At 39.4% G+C, this 21,378-nt stretch overlaps 1 protein-coding gene across 5 annotated transcripts in view; it reads right to left on the reverse strand.

Annotated features, from left to right (window-relative positions):
* CARD11 (caspase recruitment domain family member 11) overlaps nt 1–21,378 on the reverse strand; it is a 137,229-nt gene that overhangs the window by 11,778 nt on the left and 104,073 nt on the right. For all 5 annotated transcript variants that reach the window (XM_074203924.1, XM_074203926.1, XM_074203928.1 and 2 more), the window contains 8 exons: nt 18,998–19,130; nt 17,847–18,048; nt 17,256–17,382; nt 8,872–9,112; nt 8,263–8,359; nt 6,283–6,378; nt 4,155–4,290; nt 2,204–2,383 (listed from right to left, as the gene is read on the reverse strand). In XM_074203924.1, the coding sequence (XP_074060025.1) occupies nt 2,204–2,383; nt 4,155–4,290; nt 6,283–6,378; nt 8,263–8,359; nt 8,872–9,112; nt 17,256–17,382; nt 17,847–18,048; nt 18,998–19,130 (1,212 nt within the window). The remainder of the gene's footprint in view (nt 1–2,203; nt 2,384–4,154; nt 4,291–6,282; nt 6,379–8,262; nt 8,360–8,871; nt 9,113–17,255; nt 17,383–17,846; nt 18,049–18,997; nt 19,131–21,378) is intronic.

Raw genomic sequence — 21,378 nt, forward strand, 5'->3', positions numbered from 1 at the left:
ACACACACACACACACACACACATATTGGTCTTGATTCTATCTTATAATTCCCTGTTGCTCCTACAAAACCTAACCATGGTCCTCTGAACATAGTTAATAGTGCTGTTCCATCAGGAGATAAATGTCTGCTCTAACAATGATAATGCAGAAAGGATGCTGGCAATGGGAGAGGGTTTTTACTAGATGACCTCAACATTTTGTTTTTTGACTGACATAGCAGCAATGAATCTTCCTTAACAGAGTGGTCCTGGATCCATGATTGTGTAACATAGAGAACAGTAGATCTGATTTCTGTCTGTATGGAACATTTTACCTACTGGGAGAGTCTTTTCTTCCACTCAACCTCCTATTTTGTATTGTCATTTCATTTGCTCAGAAGATTCTTCTTTAACCAGCCATCAACCAAAAAGCATTTGTTTAGTGCTCATTATGTGCTAGTTGTTATGCTAAGCACTGGAGAATAAAAAGAAAGGCCAAAGATAAGTACCTAAAGATAGAAAATTGGTAGAAAAGACTGAGCTAGGAATCAGGGTTCCTACAATTTAGTTCTAATTATTAAATACTATTATTTGGCTATGTGGCCCTGGACAAGTTACTTACCTCTAAAAAATGAAGAAGTTGGTGAGATAACCTCCAAGGCTCTTTTGAATTTTAAGTCTCATTTTCCCCAAATCCCCTACCAAGGAGGCACTAGGTGATCCTCACCAAAGTACTAGAGTGACCAGTGGTCTGTCTTGTTCAACTACCAAGAAATCCAAAGTTCACAGCTCAACAAAAGGCCATGGACCCAGATGGTGAGCAAGTTTTCCAGGTCACTACTGGTCACTAAGGCAGAATGGCTTAATACGGAAGGATAAAGTTATGATAAAGATCCTGAAGAACCAACATCTGGCACCCACAGAGAACCCTGAGGCACAAAGAAGCTTGCATGAAAAATCTAGGGGAACATCAGACAGGTTAAGGTGGAAAGGAATGAGTAGTGGAGTTCAGTTTGGTGAAATGGGATTTAAAAATAAGGTTTTATGAAAACCACATGTTGGTCAGGACGTCAGCTGGAAAATACTTCTGTCCTGAAACATGAAATGAAACCTCTTTTCTCTTTACACACGTCCTTGTGGTATGTATGTGAGTCACAGGTGGTGGGGTTGTGGCCAGGATTGGAGGGTTGGGGGAGGGGAAGAGGCTGAGAAATTCATGGTTAGTCAAGGTGCAGAGGAAGCATTTTGAGGTAGTCATCTCCCTAGTCAGAAAGAAAGCTCATGTGACTTGCAGCTATTATAGTTATTCCGAGAGACATGGCCCCCTTCAAGTAGACCTATAAGCATTGAACATAACTCACAGGTGGGAGTTTGCTCACTTGCTTGGCTGTCCTGGTCCCTTTCCTACAGTTACTTCATTCTTTCATTGATTAAAACATTTATTTCATGCTTACCACAACAGGTACTGGAGGAGATATAATGATGAATAATTTATACCTGTATATAAGGGTAGAAAGAATACCTAAAATTTTTCCCAGGTCTCCACAAAGATGAGGCATCTGGAGCATTCTCAGGCTTTACTCTCCCATTGCCCCACTTTCAGGCAGCATGCCATAGTAGGAAGAATATTGGACAAAGAATTAGCAGGCAATGGAAGCAGAGTTGAATTTTGAGTCATAGGCTCTGGGTTCAAATCCAGCCTTTGAGTTACTTGTATGACCTCATATAAGTTTCTTAATTTTTTGAATCTCAGTTTCCTCAGCTGTAAAATGAAGGGGGGTGGACTTGACCTCCTAGATACATATCTATGACCTGGATTTGAGATTTAGATCTGATCTTGAGCAAATCACAAAATCTCTAGCTCAGTTTTTTGATCTGTAAAATGGGTATGATACCTGCCTACCTACATCACAAGGTTGTTGTGAAGAGTAAATATGATAAAATACATGAAAAGACTTTGAAGCGAGGCAAAAATGAGGTATCATTTTTATTTAGCCAGCCTGGAAAATAGCTACTCACTCACTGCCTGAGGGTGAGTCATTATTCAAGTCAAGTGAGTAGTAGACAATGCTGACCTCATTCATTTTCTGTACTAATTCACCTCCACAGGAAAGGGAGGCCCACAGATATGTGAGCAAGGTTGCAACCCAGCACAGGACTGATATAGCTAGGAGGATTTCTCCTATTGTCCAAGTCCTGGGACTAAGCACCCCAATTCACTCACCTGGCTTGCACATGTTGAACTCCATGGCCCCACCAGAATTCAGCAGCTTTTGCACCAAGGTCTTGGCTAGCATGGAGGGGGTGAAGAGGACAGGTCGTCGGCGCTCCGAGTAGAAGGAACGGACCAAGCTATATGGGATCAGATTGAGGCTCTTGTTGAGGTCATTTTCAGAGTCCATATCTGCAAGAGAGGAAGGAAGTGAAGGGCTAGTCTGCTCCCTACCAGTGGTGGGACCTTCATTGTGGTTGGGTCTCATTCATCCCTCCACTCTTGGTCTGACCCCTTCATAGTTGAGATAAGGAAACAACTCTCAACCAGATAAATGGAATGATGCTTGGAAACTCAGTTCCTTCTTTCCTCCCTCCCTGATCTTCAGCCATATCTGTGTGGTGCATATCCCCTTCACCACTCTGAAGAATGGCAAGAGGTGTTCAGTAGGAGGAAAAAAAAAATCAATAAATAAACACTTCACAGCAAACAACTCCAATTAGCACCAGTATTCAAGCACTACTGACTGCCACAAACTTAGTGTGATGGGGGAAGTCACAACCTGAGACAAATATTGGGAATGGGGGTCTTGCTCCTGTGAGCAGGAGCATATCTATATTCTTACTGGTTCTGCTGAATCAGGAAGGGACAGAGAATCTGACCTAGGGCCTTGCTGGCCCATAGTGAGAGTAGAGAATACAGGACATCCACCCAAAAGGAATGGAATTTTGGAGATATGAATGGAATTAAACAAAAGTCCACTTCTCTGATATGCCCCATATCTTGCCTCCTGATCCATAACTGCCTTTCCGACTTGAATTCCTGCTCTAGCAAACAGATTTTCTTGTTCTTTTCATCTTCACAACAGCTAGGTGGTTCAGTAGATAGAGTGCTTGCTCTAGAGTAAGGAAACCTGATTTCAAAACTGGTTTCAGATACATATTAACTGCATGACCCTGGGCAAATCATTTAATCTCGTCCTCAGTCTCCTCAGCTGTAAATTGGGGATTATTATAGTACTTATCTTGCAGGGTTGTTGGGAGGATAAAAGGTAATAATGTTTATAAAGTACTTTGCACACAGTAGATGCTTAAGAAATATTAGTAACTTAATCTGGCTTTTGGTTTGTGCTTGCTCCGCTTCCAGACCACCCTGTCTTTCCTTGCCCAAGTATTCTGGGTTTTATCCCCCCCATTTCAATAGTTATGTTCTTAATAAGCAACAACTAAAATGAATGCTCTCATATACATAGAACAGAAAGAGAGAGATGAACATGAATCTATACTATATATATCTTGTTTTTCTTATAAAGCATATAATCAAGTCAACACGTTAGTTTTCAGAGTTGTCCTATTGGTCTGTGATTTTTTTCTATTCTCTTCTGTGCATGAAACCTCCCACATAGTTTCAAAGCTCCTCCTCCTTTCTTTTATTTTCCCCCCCCAACAACCCTAGCCATATAGCTCCCTATTCCTAATCACCCCTACTTTCACTTCTCAATTGAGAAAAAGGAAAAAAAAAGAAACCTTTGTAACAAAAATATGTAGTCAATCAAAACAAATTCCTATACTGACTAGGTCCAAAAAAAACCCCTATCTCTTTCTGCTCTTTGAGTCCATTACCTCTTGGTCAGAAGGTGCTCAGGTAAGTATTTTTCCTAATCACCAGTTGTTGCACAGATGTTAACCCCAACCTCAAGGATATGATACCTCCTTTCACCCTTAGGCAAATGTATCCAATTACTACTATTCCTTTGGTTCACAATACTACCAGACCAAAAACTCATCTTCCTTGAGGGAATTATTCAATCTAGGATATGGTAATTATTTTGTCTCCATTAAGTTCTCTGCTATAGACAAGGAAATTTAGGTTCTTTGGGACTTTCCATAGATATCTGATTTCTGGTTTCTTTTTTTCCCCCATGGGCATCTGGAAAAGTGTCTCCAAAGGCATATTTTCTTACCTTCATGCTTCTCTGACAAGGTCTTCATCACATCAAGTGATGCCCTGGCCAAGTTCCCTGGGTGTCCACCAGTGATGATACGGACCCTTTCATTGCTGTTCATCCTCTTGTATTTATTTTCAGATCGACTAACAAACTGAAAAAAAATCCCAAACAAAACAGAAAGAAGTGAATTGATCCCCCCCCCCCCCCCCCCCGCGTTTAAAACCAAATCCCTAGACTTTGGTATCTCTTTAGACTTAATTGGATTTGTTCTCTATTTTGGGGGGACGAGAGCAGAGGAGGAGTTGGAAAGGACTGTGAATGAGTGATCTTCAGGGATGAGCAGATTCTTTTTTTCCCTTGATGTTATTTTTTTTAGGTTGTTTTTTTTTTTTTTGCAAGGCAAATGGGGTTAAGTGGCTTATCCAAGGCCACACAGCAAGGTGATTAAGTGTTTGAGACCGGACTTGAACCCAGGTACTCCTGACTCCAGGGCCGGTGCTTTTTATACACTGCGCCACCTAGCTGCCCCGATGTTATTTTTTTTAAAGAAAGATTTTATTTATTTGTAGTTTTACAATTTTCCCCCTATTCTTGCTTCCCTCCCCCAATCCCCCACAGAAGGTAGTCTTTACATTTTTTCCATGGTATACATTGATATAAGTTGAATGTAATGAGAGAGAAATCATATCCTTAAGGAAGAAAAATAAAGTATAAGAAATAGCGAAATTTTATAATGAGATAATTTTTTCCCCCCGAAATTGAAGGTAATAGTCTTTGGTCTTTGTTCAAATTCCACATTTCTTTCTCTGGATACAGATGGTATTCTCCATTGCAGAGAGCCCCAAACTGTCCCTGATTGTTGCACTGATGGAATGAGCAAGTCCATCAAAGTTGATCATCACCCCCATGTTGCTATTAGGGTATACCATGTTTTTCTGGTTCTGTTAATCTCGCTTAGTATCAGTTCATGCAAGTCTTTCCAGGCTTCCCTGAATTCCCATCCTTCCTGGTTTCTAATAGAACAATAGTGTTCCATCACATACATATACCAGTTTGTTAAGCCATTTCCCCAATTGAAGGGACATTCACTTAATTTCCAATTCTTTGCCACCACAAACAGGGCTGCTATGAATATTTTTGTACAAGTGATGTTTTTACGCTTGTTCATAATCTCTTTGGGGTATAGATCCAGTAGTGGTATTGCTAGATCAAAGGATATGCACATTTTTGTTGCCCTTTGGGCATAATTCCAAATTTCTCTCCAGAAAGGTTGGATGAGTTCACAGCTCCAACAATGTATTAGTGTCCCAGATTTCCTACACCCCTTCCAACATTGATCTATTTAACTTTCTTGGATGAGCAGATTCTTAAACCTTTCCAGGTGCAATTGGATGGTCCTCCTTGACTTTTTCATCATTTAAAACAGATTTTTTTTCATTTTTCTCTCTATATTACTGGTGCCTATCACAATGCTTGATACATAGTAGATGTTTCATATATGCTTATTAATTGATAGATTGATTTCCTAGAATAAATAGCCCCCACATTGATAATCTAGACCAAGTAACAATAGCAAATGACCTTATTTTCCATCTCCTCTCATGATATGAAGTTCTTACTTTTTTTATTATCCTCTTAACAGTACAATGCAGTGGGAGGAACGCTAACTCTAGATTCAAAGGAATTATGTTTAAATCCTCCATCTGACACCATCTGTGTGACCCCTGGCCAGGCTCTAACCTCTGTGAGCCTCAGTTTCCTCAATTATGTAATGGAAATGATAATAGCACTCACTTCATAGGGCTGTGTGCAGCTCAGATGAGATAATGTATGTAAATCATCTTGTGACCTTAAAGTTCTCTATAAGTGTGACCATTATTAATATTGATTTATTAGTCAACCAAGCATAAAAATATCTGGCCTAGAAATATCTGAGATCCTTTCCAGCTCTAGGTTGATAGTTCTGTGATCTTATGATCTCATGGGTTTGTTGCAGGGATAAAATGAGATAACAGATGTCAAAGGGCTTTAGAAGGTCAGATCTATTGTTATCATTTTTATAAAAGACAAAAGCTCTGTAGGGAAAGCACATGAAAATGCCAAAACCCCAGTGCCAATCAGGGGGTGTTCTGAACAGCCTTACCTGTATGAGCTGACCAAAAAGGATGCTTGCTCTTGAAAGACGGGGGCTTACTCGGGGGTCATTCATTGGAAGAGAATCTTCTGGCTGCAATGTGTTCTGAAACCAGTTTGTCAATCAATTAATCAAACTCTCCTGAGGATGGCATGATAAGTCAGATAACATTTATCATCTTAGCAACACTTTTAGCCTTAAGACACTTAGGTCTAGGGGAGAAGAAGTTCAACTCTCACAGAATGAGAGGATTTTAAAGAAGGAGAAAACATAATGGGAGGAATGGAAAGTATCCAGAGCTCAAGGGAAGGTGACCTAGGCTTGTTAATGGAGATTTCAGAGACCAAGAAAAGATGGAATGAAGGCCTCACATCACTTGCCAGCAGGATTGGCTCTGTCATCACTGCTTCTTTTCAATGGCAAGGCCTAAGAGGGAAGCCTATGAAAAAGGGCATCTTCAGAGCAGAGTGTCCTGCCAACATCTTGCCTGTAGCCAGGAGAGAGAGGAAACTAGGTGCCAAGCAAAAAGAAGGGAACTGAGATAAATCAGTCAATTTAGGTTACCTAAGATGACAAAGGAACTTCAAGGCTGACAACCAAACCTTTCCTTGCTGAGAGACAGAGGAGTTTTGGAACATAGTTATTTGGGGAGATTTCCCTTTTCCATCCTAGGTCTTGGTATGAGATAAGGCTCTGGAAGGCAGAAGGAAGAATGCTCTAGTAGGAATATCTAGGTTCAAACTCTGCCTCATCTAGTCACTGAAACTTTTTGGGCATGAGTTTCTCATTGGTAAATGGAGGACAATAATAGTGGCAGGGTGCCACAGTGGAGGAGCCATAAATCCTCACTCTATGACACTGGGCAAATCATTTCATCTCTGTACTCTGTGGCAAAGGTGTCAAACGCAAAGCCAGCCACACTCCCAAGTGTGTATAAACCGATTAAAACTGTAATTGGGAAATATTTAATGAAATAAATAAAAATATGATAAACAAAATTTGTGTACCTCAGAATTCATTATGTACTATTTACTGGTCCCTAATTTTTTTCTTTTCTCTAGGCAGCTCTAAAATTAAGTTAAAAGAGAAGGTGCCAATCTGCCTCAGTAGAAGGAATTTCCTCATTAGTTTTCTATACCAGGAAAATTGCAGGTCTATACTCCATCCATAATTATTACTTAATTTATGAGATTGCTGTGAAATGAGATCACAAATATAAAGTGCTTTCCAAATTTTAAAGCAATATATAAAATGCTATATATTATTTTTGTTCTTATTTTTGTTGTGAAATAAGCACTCTGTGAACTTGTGTAATGCAAGCTGTTATTACACAAGCCTAGGAACCCTTGGGGAAGAAGAGTAGGAATATTCATGTCCAAGAGAGACACCCAACTGAAGATAAATTGCAGAGATGTGCAACATGAAGGAGGGCTTGTTAATGGCATCTTTTCTGCCTCTTGGGATGATGATTTGGTTCTCTGAAGAAGAAGAAGAAGAAGAAGAAGAAGAAGAAGAAGAAGAAGAAGAAGATGATGATGATGATGATGATGATGTTTGTCCTTCATTTTCAAAGAAGACCTGACATCAGGGAAGTGGTGCCATCCATGACAAGCAAGTGAACTGGATTTAAGTAATGAGGTTATGTTCTAAGTCATCAGTCTCATTTTTTTCTTCAGAGCCATCTGGATACAGTGACCAATATGGCTCAGAATAACTGGAAATGATCCAGAATGAGAGACAATCAGAGGTAAATGACTTGCCCAAGGTCATACTGCTAGTAAGTGTCAAATGCCTGAGGCCATATTTGAACTCAAGTTTTCTTTATTCCGTGGAGTCAGACCTCAGACAGTTGATACTTACTAGCTGTGTGGCCTTGGACAAGTCACTTAACCTTGTTTACCTAAAAAGAAGAAGGAAGATGGAGACAGAGCCATTTTTCCTTCTCTGGAGTTGTGTGGCTTGACAAGACCAATATAAGGGCAGACCTACCCGTAGTGCTCTTAGTGTATGGTGAGAGTTCTCTGTATCATCTCTATTCCCTCTATGCATCAGCCGCTGAAGCTTGACCAGAAGTAGCTGCTGGGCTCTGGAAGAAGGAAGAAGAGATTCTCTTAGGACCATGGTTACCTCCAGGATCAAAGAGAAAATTCTGTTTGGCTTTTGAAGTTCCTTACAACCTGGTGTCTTCCCACTTTGCCAATCTTACACTTTGTCATCCAGCAACATTGACCTACTTTCTATTCCTCATATACAATTTTCAGTCTTTTGACTCTCTTCCTTTTCATGTGGCTATTCTTCATGCCTGACCTACCCTCCCTCTTCATCTCTGCCTCCTGACTTCCTAAACATTTTGTCTTCCTTTTGTGTATTGTCTAGTCGCTTTAGAATATAAGCATCTTGGGTGCAAGAACTTTCTTTTTCTTATTTGTATTCCTAAAATATCTACTATAGAAAGTGCTAAATATCTGTCCATCCATCCATCCATCCGTCCATCCATCCATCCATCCATCCATCCATCCATCCATCCATCCATCCATCCACCTAGTTATTAAACATTTACCAGAAAACTGGATAGCACCCTTTATGTTTCCTGCTCACCTGCTATAGCTGGGGATGGTTCCCATTTCTAGGTCCCTGTTGTTGAATGGATCAACCCGAGCACACAGCCATTCGTATTTATCCTGATACATGGTGTCACGAACATGTACCACTTCATCACATTTCACTGACATGGAGCAAGAGTCAAGTTGACTGGAGATGTTCAGGTTTAGCCGTATGTAAAACGAATCCCCTGACATGATCAGGCCATCTTCCAAGTCCTTTAGCAGCTTCCGGTAACCTGAGGTGGGAGAAGTATTAAAAGAAATTCCCCTGTCCTGTTATTATCTTCGTGTGTGTGTGTGTGTGTGTGTGTGTGTGTGTGTGTGTGTGTGTGTGTGTATCAGGACATTAAACTTCTGTTATTCTTTCAATAGGGAAAGATTCAGAAAATCATCTCAAGGTACTATTTCAAATGGAATACAACATGCTAACCATGGTTCCTGACAGATTAGTGACCAGAACCTGGTGGACACAGTCTGGGACCCTGAGGCCAAGAGCCTTGAAAATAGTGACGTTTTAGTCCAGTGTTATCAACCACTATCCTGGGAAGATGCATCTTGGCAACTGCTTTTATGATGCTATAGCCATTGCATACTCCTTCCCCTCCCCCCCAATTTTTTTTTTATTACTAAAGTCCTTGACATTGTCAAATGGTTCAGTATTAGAAATGGATATTATTTTATCGGTGGAAATGACATTAAAGAAGAGAACTGACCATCTGCTTTGCTGTTGCACCCTATGGACCATGGGACCTTTATATCTGACTTGCAGCTGAAACCTTCCATGTGTTGTTTCCCCCATTTGAATAACAACTCTTTGAACAAGGATTTCTTTGTTCATGCAGATTTGAGTCCAAGACCATATTGTTATGGCATATTGAGTTTGCTGTGCACTAAAACCTTCACCTATTTTCCATATGAACTATAATCTAGCCACACCATATTCACTACTCTGCACTTATTAGGCAAACATTAGAACAAAACCAAAACCAATGTAGATGTAAAACTACTTTTATCCCTATGCTTGCAGCATATCTACCCCTTCTCCACTGCCCTACAACTCCAGTGCAATCCCTATCACTTCTTAGACCAAAACATAGCATCATTGGGTTTTTTTTTTTTAGGTTTTTGCAAGGCAAACGGGGTTAAGTGGCTTGCCCAAGGCCACACAGCTAGGTAATTATTAAGTGTCTGAGACCGGATTTGAACCCAGGTACTCCTGACTCCAGGGCCGGTGCTTTATCCAATATGCCACCTAGCTGCCCCTGCATCATTGGTTTTAAACCAGAATCTGGAGGTCATTGAGTCCAACATAGACAGCTAAGATGACACAGTGGATAGAGTACCAGACCTGGATTTTGGAAGACTTCAAATCTAACCTTAGATATTAACTATGTGACCCTGGAAAAGTCCCTTTAACACCTTGTTTACCTCAGTTTCCTCATCTATAAAATGATCTAGAGAAGAAAATTACAAACCACTTTAGTATCTCACTTCAGTATCTCTGGCAAGAAAACCTCAAATGAGATCACAAAGAGTCAGGCACAACTTGAAATAATTCAACAATAGCAAATTCAACCCCTCATTTTTTACAGAAGAGAAAACTAAGGTTTAGTAAAATCAAATGACTTGTCCAAGGTCATAAAGGTAGTAAATATTTGAGTCAGCTTTAGAACTTAGGTCTTTCTGACTCCAGGTTCAGCTTTTTTTCCACTGTGCCACCTAAGATATTCCTTCTAAGGACAAATTGTTTGAGTCCTGGTTGAGGTTTTATGCACTGTTAATATTTTAAGTTAAATTAATCAGCTACTACTTGTTGGCATATGCAGAAGGCACTAGATATCAAGATAGACGGGTACATAATATGGAAAATATGTTTAACATAGTTATACATGTATAAAATATATTAGATTACTTATTGTCAAGGGGAGGGGGAGGGAAGGGAGGAAGGGAGAAAAATGTGGAATTCAAAAGCTTAACAAAAAGATAAATGGTGAAAACTATTTTTTGCATATAGTTGGAGAAATAAATAAATTAAACATAAAACAGGTATAGAATCTGTCTTCTAGATAACTCACTTTATTCAAAGCATGGTCTAATGTTCAAGGGGAGAATTGTGTATCACCATAAAAAGACAGAATAATAATGTGTCATTCAAGAATAACTATCTGAATGCTTAAGTGGAATAAGTGAGAATCAGGTTGGATGAGGCATCTCATGGATTTGGAAAGAATGGCCCTAGATTCACCATTAGATCACTGAGAACATGTTCTTCTCACACTTCTAGCTTGAGACCTGTAAAAGACCTAAGACTAAAAAAGACTAAGGTCTCCCACTGCATTCAGGAACATCTTCAGTCACCCTGATCCATAATTGGCCACTGGACCCCAATGGTTCAGAGGAGAGAATGAGGCTAGTGAATTTGCACAGTCTCACCTTCACTTAAATCCAATTCACTTGCAGGTCACTTGGCATTACCTCTTTGATGTCATGGTCTTTTCTGAGAATAAAGGACAAGGGAAGCTAGGAAACTCCTGGAGCTTTCCCCAAAACAACTTTAAATGAAGCTGCTAAACAGACTCTAAAGTGACAGAATACACAAAAAACCATAGTGACACAAGTTCTCAACTCAAGATATCAAGAAGAAAGTAAAAGTCTATCTCATGTGGGGAAGTACAGCCCAAAAGGAAGGAGAATTAGAAAGTCAGCAGGAGGCTCTTAGTCACATCAAAGGTCAGGTCCCATCTCAGCAAGCCTATGGTACATCTGACAGCAGCAAGGGTCCCAACTCACCTTGGAAGACAGAGTCCTAGGGTAACAGAAAGGACTGGGTTGGGCTACCCTAATTCAGGGAACAAACAGTTCCACTTGAAACTCCATAGGCAAGTGGTAAGTCAGTGATCAGACCCCTGACCCAGCACAAAATGCTTGGGACTGTGCTCCTTTTGCTCCAGGAGCAGAGCTCAACTATAAAAATGAGAAAAAAAAATTAAAACCCATGAACTATAAAAAGTTCTACTCTAATAGGGATGATAAAAATGCCATCTCAGAAGAGGAAAGCTGTGACACATACCCATGTGTGAAACCTGAAAAAGGTTTTTGAATTGTTCTCAAATCCAAAAAGACCTCTTGGAAGAGCTCAAAAAGGATTTTAAAAACCAAAACAGAGGAAGGAGAAAAATAGAGAAAAGAAATGAGAGTCATGCAGGAGAATTATGAAAAAAAAATTGACTGAAGAAAACAATAACTTAAATCTAACTGAAGAAAATAAAACCCTAAAAATTATCATTAAGCAAATGGAAATCAATGAATCTATGAGATTCTAAGATTCCAGTCAAAAAAGCTTTTTAGCTGAAAAAAAAAAGAAGAAAATGTAATGAACCTCTTAATCTCTTCCAATGCTTGGAAAATAGATCCAGAAGGGATAATTTGAAAATTAGTAGTCTCCTGGAAAGCCAAGATTAAAAAAGAAAGCCTGGAAAATATCATGCAAGAAATTATCATGGAAAACTGCCCTAATATCCCAAAATAAAAATTCCTTAAAGGAATACTGTAGTCAAATTTCAGAATTCTGAGTAAAAGGAAAAAAAAATATTGCAAGCTGCCAAAAAGAAGTAATTTAACTACCAGAGAGCCACAGTCAAGATTACATAGGACTTAGCTTTAACAATAAAGGATGAGAGGGCCTGGAATATGATATTCTGGAAGGTAAAGAGACTTCTGCTGCAAAATTCAGCATATTCTTTCAGGGGGGGAAAAATGGATTTTCAGTGGTGTACTTTCAAACCTTAAAGACCAGAACTGAACAAAAAATTTGATATTCAAATACAAGACATAAGAGATGTGTAAAAAGGTAAATGGAAAGAAAAGAAATCTTAGTCAATAACACTAAATGGAAAGACAATACCTGTTATTCTTGAGAATTTTATTTCTCTTAGGACAGTTGAAAGGTAAATAATTAGAGATTATGCATCTAAATTGATCATGATATGATATTTTTTACTTTAGTCCATGAGGCTATTTCTATTGGGATAGTTGGACAGAGGGTACTCAGATTGTGGGTACAAATTAATCATGACTGTGATAATATTTATGGTTCTTGAGAACTGTACTTGTATCAGGATAGTTGAAGGAAATATAGGAAAAAAGCAAGACATAAAAAAGATAATACTAGAAGAAGTAAAGGCTTTAGAGGATAATTAACACCACATCAAGAGGCACAAATATAACAGAGGGAATGAAGATAGAGTGTAAGCACAGTGCAAATTTTACTTTCAAAAGAATTAATTTTTTTTTTTAGGTTTTTGCAAGGCAAATGGGGTTAAGTGGCTTGTCCAAGGCCACACAGCCAGGTGTCTGAGACCAGATTTGAACCCAGGTACTCCTGACTCCAAGGCCGGTGCTTTATCCACTACGCCACCTAGCCACCTAGCTGCCCCTCAAAAGAATTAATTTAAAGAGGGTATGATATACATTCCCAAGTGGATTTAGAAATGTATTCTACGCTCTAGAGAATTAGGAGGAAAAAAGGGAAAAGACAGTGTAGCAATTAGATGCAAAACAATGGTGAGCCGGGATAAGAGGAAAGGAGAAAGAAAAGTACAAATGGAGGAAGATAAAATGGAAGGAAATAAGAAGCTTTTGAGATTATTTCTTTCTCGTTCATGATCTTTTTTCCCCTTTAGTTCTAATTCTTCTTTCACAACAAGCCTAATATGGAAATATATTAAACACAATTATAGAAGTACAACTTACAAAAGATTATTCACTGTCCTGGGGAGGGGAAGGGAGTCTGGTAAAAAAAATGTTGAACTGAAAAATTTGCAAAAGGATGAATGTTGAAAGCTATATTTGCATGTAATTGAAAAAAAAATGTAGAAAGACCTAAAATGAACTGATCCAAATTTAAATGAGCAGAATCAGGAGAACATTGTACACAAGAACAGGAATGATACAAGATGTTCTATTGTGAATAATGTAACTGTTCTCAGCAATATAATGATCCGAGAAAATCCTGAAGGACTTATGATATAAAGTAGCAGAGAAAGAACTGATGACATCTGAATGCAGATATTTTTCTTTATTTTCTTGGGGATTTTTTTGTCTGGTTTTCATTTACAGCATGAATTACATGGAAATATCCTTTTCGTGATGACACATGTATAATCTATGTCAAATTGCTCATTTTCTCAATGAGGGGAAGGAAAGGGAGAGAGAATTTGGAACTCAAAATTTGGAAATAATGTTTTAAAATTGCCTTTAAATGTAATAAAAAAATCAAAATATTGAAAAAAAGATGAAGGACAAACAACCAAAACTAAACCAAGATGTCATTCCTTGTACTCTGTTCCTGATTCTCCTCTAAATTTTCCTCATTTCTACTAGATAATGATAATAACTGGCATTTATACAGCACTTTGAAGTTGCCAAGTTACTTTATATACTTTAAGTTCCCTTATTCTCACCACAAACCTATACGGTAGGTGCTATTATCCTTATTATTGTAGAAATGAGGAATCTGAAACTCAGAGAGATAAAGTGACACAATAGTTTATAGCTACTAAGGGCTATGAACTTCAACAACCAAGCTATCCTCACATGCTGTCTGGGGGAGCTGGATGAGAGGTAATAATAGGGAAAACCAGGGATTTTGTAATTTGCAAGGGTGAGACTGAACAAATGATTAAAGGCATCACAGTGCAGTAGAAAATGCTAGATTTGTTCAGGATACTTGGTTGGAATCTAGGGTCTGCTCACCTGGATGTGGGAGTAGTCCCTTTATCTACCTAGCTCTCAGTTTGCTCTTGGGTAAAATGAGACAGAGACTAGATGACCTCTAAGGTCTCACCTAATTCAGTCTATGATCCAACAATCAGTTCTCTGTTACAGAGGACTTGTATTATCATGAGGAAAATCTTCTGGAGAGCTGGTACACAGACAGTACCTCTTGTGATTCTATTTTAGAATGGATGCCAGGCCATGAAGTGAGAAAACCACACCCTACCAAGTGTCTGCTGTGAAATTTGACCTGTGTTTAGGTGTAGACATTATTATGATTATTTTCTGCACTGAAAGGACACTGCTGGGAGAATGCTTTTGCCAGTGGAGAGACTGTCTAGAGAGAAGCTGGCTATTTATGCTCCGTTTAAACATTCATGAGCTCTAGTAGTTAAAAATAAGATCCAGCTGCAGAGATAATCATCCAGGAAAATTCAGAGGTGAGAATGGTAAATCAGACATTGAAAATGTAAAACAAAGCCCAGCTCACAATAGCTAGGCAACTTAGGCAAGCTTGGGTAATATTATTAAAAAGCCGCTGGAGGCAAAGGGAAAGGGGAATGCTTGTTACAGGGATGCTTGAGGAACCAAAGAGCCAAAGGTCTGTGAATTTTAATCCAATGACAGTCTAGCCTCCCCAGGCAAAGCCCAGACCTGGACCAAGAAGTGGTTACTGCAGCCAAGTGATTGCCTCAGATCCAGGAGAAAGGGCATTCTTTAGTCGTGCATGCAAGAAAACAAAAACTCCATTTTGCAAGAAACCATATGTGCCATTTGGTGTTTAGCTATCATTCTCGCTCTGTCTGCCAGCTCTTCTCTAACCTAGTTTCTGACTCATACTTGCATACCTGGGGGACATGTTCTCCATTTGTGACCAGGTGGCAATGCAAAATAGTGAGTATGGATCAATGTCCTACCTTTGATCTGATCATGATTATTCAGAGCCCTGGATGGTCTGTAAGACTGAGGCCAGATCAGGGAGGGAGGAAGTGACAGGGTGAACACATAACTTCTCACTATGAAGAATGATCTAGAATAAGGGTCTATGGAAAGATTTCAAGGGAATTCATAAACTTGGGTGGGAAAAATATGTCTTTCTTTGCACTAGTCTTTGGTTTCTTTCTACTCCTATGCATTTTATTTTATGCATTTTTAAACATTCATCTGATAAAGGATTTTGACTTCAATAGACTGTCAAAGGGTCATTGACACCAAAGAGAGATGAAAAATCCCTGGTTAAGGAGAAAATACATAGTATTGTCAGAATTCAACAGCAAAACCATATGAAAAAACTATCATGTCTATAGTGCTTTGATATTGAGCAGTACTTACTTCACAAAAGCACTGTGAAGGAGTACAAGAAGCCTGACGGAAATATTACTGAACCTGAAATCGGGAGGCATCCTGGTTTTGAATTCTGGTTCTAGCACTAACTGTGTGACCTTGGGTAAGTTATTTACATTTCTGAACTTATTTACTCATCTGTAAAATGGGGATAATATGACTCATACTAATTATGTATATGTACACCTATATTTCTATCATCCATATCTACATTTATATCTTAATCATTTATATCTACTGTATATATCTCATTTTTATATAGTTGTCTGCATGTTTTCTCCCCTATTAGATTGTGACTGTTTGAAGGAAGGGATTCCATTTACTTTTCTTTCTATCTCCAGCACTTAGCACAGTGCCTTGAGCCTAGTAGAAGTTTAGTAAATGCTTACTGATTTGATTTATTGTAGAGTCCATTTGGCATAATGCATAGAAACTTGGCCCAGGAATAAGGAGGAACTGGCATCAAGATCTACTTTGGACATACACTGGCTGGGTGATCCCGGACAAGCCATTAGGCCGCTTAATGACCCAAGAATATAGTTTCTAAAACTATAAAATAAAGAATTGGTGCTGATCTTCATTGGAAAAGAATGTTTCTTCAATTGAAATTCCTTATACCTTAGAAATGACAGATCTTTTAATCTCCCCCTTCCCACTATCTCTCTAATGATTGTACAGGGAGACAAGCAGCTGAGGGGGAGTAGGAAAAACTTCATATAGAAGACTATGTTTGAATTGATATTCAAAGAAAATCAGGGCTTCTAAGAGGCAGAGGTGAAGATAATGAGAATTATAGGCATATGGAACAAAAAGCCTATGCAAGGACCTGGAGAAAGGAAGTGAGATGTCATTTGTGAAAAAAAGAGCAGCTTGTTCCCCTGACCAGTGCTTAGTAGAATGGTTTTTCTTACAGGAGGATACTGATACCAATGAAAGCCAAGTTCAGTCCCTTCCCCAAACATACTTCTAATCTCTCCTACCCCAATAGTTGTGAGAAAAGCACTTTGTAAACCTAAATGTGACTTGCTATTATTATTATTATTATTATTATTATTATTATTATTATTGTCATCCTCATTTTACAGGTAAGAATCCAAGAAGTCTGGTCATTTGCCTTGAATTCTACAGCCAGGAATTATCAGAGCCAAAATTCAAACCCAAGCTTCCTGATTCTAAATCCATGAGAAGACTGATGAGAAATGAATGGGACGCCACTGGATCGTTGGCCATGGTGCTGAATGGGGTTTACTCAGGCCTTACCTTCATGGTTGAATTTATAATGCAGGATGATGGGGCCATTACATCTCTGAATTGTCCAGTGTGCTTCTTCCTTTGTGCAAGTATCCAAGGGAACGCTCTGCTTTTCGCCTTTGATGCAGCCCTCCAGCTAGATATCAAAGAAACACTGTTCCTCACTGTGAGCTCTATGGGCTGGCAGAGCCTCATGAGTAGGATTATTCCACATATGAAATAAAAGCATCTTTTTCCTGAACAAACAACTTGCCTAGTGCTGCTGGAAGGGAATAAAGTTTCCTACTTAAATCATGCTTGTTAAACTTTCTTATCACCCACCTCTCTGAGCATGTCCAATCAAAAATATTGCATGAGGCTGGGGGAAAAGTGGGGTGACCTTTCATAACTCCCATTTCTGTCCAAAGATAGTATTTTTTGGGGGGGGGTTGCAAAAGGGGCCAGAGAGGAGGATCTACCCTTTTCTCTCTTTTTCTATTTAGGCATTCCATAACAAAACACAGGAACAGATTGTCAGAGGACCTTACATTGTGTCAGTGACATAAATACAGAGAAGAAATGGAGGGGAAAATAATGAGAACTTTTTTTTTAAAGCCTCACCAGTAGCAGCTGGTGTCCCTCCCGGAGGCCTTCTTTTTCCGCCAGGGATCCTGGCTTGACAGAGTGAATGAAACTGCCTCGATCGTTTCCCCCCAGCAGGGTGATTTCAGCGATGAGGTTATCTCCGTTCAGGGTTGTGTGCTGTACTGGATGGCATGTGGTCTTGATGTGACCAACAGATGTGACAGAGGGACGGAAAGGTCTAGGGCCAGGAAATCAAGAAACTGCTTAGATGGGCCTGTTTTTAGATGCACTAAGCTAAAAATAGAGAGCTTTTACCCAGGAAAAGCCAAGGGGAGACAGAACCTGCATGCACTAGCTTCCTATGTTTGTCAGAAGCTGGAGCGTGGACAGAGAGAAACTGGTTTTAGTGGCTTAAGTTATGGGAGGAGGTTTTCAACTAAGTCCTTAATCAAAAGCACAGGCAGAAAATAGAACTAATTTTCTGAGACTAGAAGGAATCAAATCCAGATAGTGTCAGGATTGAGATACAAGGTCACTGGAGTCTGTCTAGTTCAACCAAACTTTGTCCTTTCCTTGGCCATGATTCTGTAAACCATGGTATCTATTGGGAGTTATTGACTTGGCCAAGTAGGATGTCACAGGGACTTTGAAAAGTACTGGGAAAAGCACTGGGTTGGAAGTTGGGAAACTTGAGCTATAGGCTTGGAAGGGACCTTAGAGGTTATATAGTCCAAATCCCTCATTTTATAGAAAAGGAAACTGAGGCCAAGATTTTCCCAGTATCAAATAAGTCACTGAGTTGGAATTTGACCTCAGAACCCTTGACTTCTCACCCAGCTTTCTTTCCACTGGCCCATACCATTCTAAATCAGAGTCTGTTATTAACTAGCTGAGAATCTGGAGAAAGTTTCTCAGTTTCTATGAATCTCAGTTTTCTCATCTATAGATGGGGAGGGGGGAAAAGGAAGGGGGGGATCTGGGATAGATGCAATCTAAGGTCACTTACAACTAAATGGTTGTAAACTTCTATGACTTCAGGATAACTCGGGAGTCCAGGGTGACATGCAACTGTCACAAGCTGGTTCACTCTCAGATTACCAAAGTGATTTAACTCCATAAAACCAGCTACCTCCCTTCACCACCACCCTCATTCTCACCCTTTACTCTCCCAATTCCCACTCTAGTACCTTTCCAGAGAAAACTTCCTAAACATAATGTTGACTTGCTCAAGATCAAAGGCATCCAGGCTCTCAGACTGGTGAGAAGAGGAAGATGAGTGGATGGAAGGGGGTCCAAAGGAGTAACGATCATGGCTGTCATCTGAAAGGGGGGAAAATAAACTTGATTGAGTTAAGGAAGGAGCTGATAGTAGCAATGACCAATTAAGGAAAAGGAGCAATTTACAAAATAAAGTGATTATGTATAGATGGCGAAACCATTTTACCATGTCAATCTTGTCAGATGTCAGTGATACTCCATCATCACATTTTTTTACTCTTTTGCTTCTTTTTAGCCAAAGAATAATCCCACAACCACAAATGGCCCCATAGTCAGATGTCCTCATTCCCTTTGGACAGGTTGAGACTATTTGGAAGGTGATATCTCCTCTGGATAAGAAAATCAGGAGGGAGATTGCAGTAGGATCACATTTGATCTCACACTATGATCCAGAGAAGAAGATAAACCTTAGAGGCAGAAGGTGGAGTCATTTGTGTCCAATAGAATGATTTATATGTTCTTTTGACATTGGGAATTATTGTGACACAATCTCTATTTTCCAAAACTCTAAAAGTTCAGTTATTTCAATCAAAGTTAATGAGCTTTCTATGATGAGTTTTTCAATGATTCCTGAATTTGTTATTCTGAAGCAAATTTTGCCTTTACCTTCATCACTGAGAGCAACTTCCATCAGGCCAATGCCAGTTTCCCAAGTGAGAGCAGGGAAAGGGTGGTTTTGATGAAGCTGAGTGAAAGGATCTCAGACTTAGAGGTCATTTAGTCTAACATCATTTTGTAGGAGAGAAAACTGAGGCCCATAAAGGTGAAGTGACTTGTCCAGTGTCACAAGTAATATGTAGCAAAGTCAGGATTTGAATCCAGGCCCTCTGACTCCAAACACAACCAAATTTCTACTGGACCATACTGCCTCTCACTGCCAGAAAGCTACTTTTTTTCCCATCCTGTTTAAAAACCCATGATACCTGGGAGAGGATACCTTCCTCAGAAAGGGCACAGAGAACCAGAGAAATGAGAATTCTACAAATGCTTCAAAGCATTAGTAATAAAAATTTATTTGCAATGGGTATTTATTCCCAACTCAAAATGGTTTAGACAATAACACATTTCTCCCCAAAGTTCTTCCTTTTATTTTCTGAGGCTTTTTCAATTCTTCTAATTATACATCTTTTGTTAGGGACTATTGCCTTTCTTAAGTATTTTTCAGTTTATGACTGCCTCCAATCAAGAAGGATTCCTTGGTGCCTTTTTAATCCAGAGGCCTTTGTGGGCTGTTGCAAATGAGAGATAGTGCTAGGGTGGGGAAGTTAACTTCAATTTGGTTAAGAGGATAAACCCTTGAATATTTAAAACCATGAATCCTAAATCTAGGAATCTGGAGTTTTCTGCATTGCCAAGTTTACTGTTGGTTGAGAGTGATGCCTTCTTCATTGCTTTGATGTCTAGGGTTTCCTCTTCACAAACTCTTTTGGCTTTTCCTTATCAGCACCTAGTTTAGCAGATTATGGCAATAACGTTCTCTTCACCTTTTCCTCATAAAATCACCTTTCAGTCCTCTCCTTCCTGTATCCTACTTTCTGAAATTGCCATTTTTGTTACATAATAAAATTCTTCCTTCCTTCCTTCCTTCCTTCCTTCCTTCCTTCCTTCCTTCCTTCCTTCCTTCCCTTATCCCTCCCTTTGTCTCTTTCTTTCATTTAACCTGTTTTTTTCACTGATAGAGTCCCATGCTCTTAGGTTTTACAATAGTAAACTGTGCTGCCCTTTTTCCACTCCCTGTCTTCTCTCTCTCCACTTTCTCCTCCTCCTCCTCTTCTTCTTTCCTCCTCCTCCTTCTCTTCCTCTCCTTTTCTCCTCCTCCTCCTCCTCCCTTTCTCTCTCTCTCTCTCTCTCTCTCTCTCTCTCTCTCTCTCTCTCTCTGTTTCTCCCTCATCCTTCTTACCTCTTTGCAAAAAACCCCTATAAAACTATGGATGAAGTCTCCAGATTTATCCCAGTGATAATTTCCATGTTTTCCCCATTATTCAAACCCTTTTTCCTTCCTCCTCCTTTTTTTTTTAGAGATTAATTCTATCTTGCCCAGGCTAGAAGTTGTATCTACTCAGTCTAGAATGGCATAGGGGCTTTCATCTATTGTTTCCGATCTAAGATGATTCACCTTCCCTAGGCAACTTGGCGGTCCTTTGCTTTTTAAGGGCTCATCATATCAATTCCAGATTTAGTGTAAACACCTAACCAAATTAGCTCAAGAGCTTTGCCAGCCTCACTCTCCCTGGTAGTAGAGATTATAGGCATGTATCACCCAACCTGGCTCCCTTTCATTTTTTTTTTT

The sequence above is a fragment of the Macrotis lagotis genome, chromosome X (assembly GCF_037893015.1).
Source record: "Macrotis lagotis isolate mMagLag1 chromosome X, bilby.v1.9.chrom.fasta, whole genome shotgun sequence".
In the NCBI taxonomy this organism is placed as follows: Eukaryota; Metazoa; Chordata; class Mammalia; order Peramelemorphia; family Peramelidae; genus Macrotis; species Macrotis lagotis.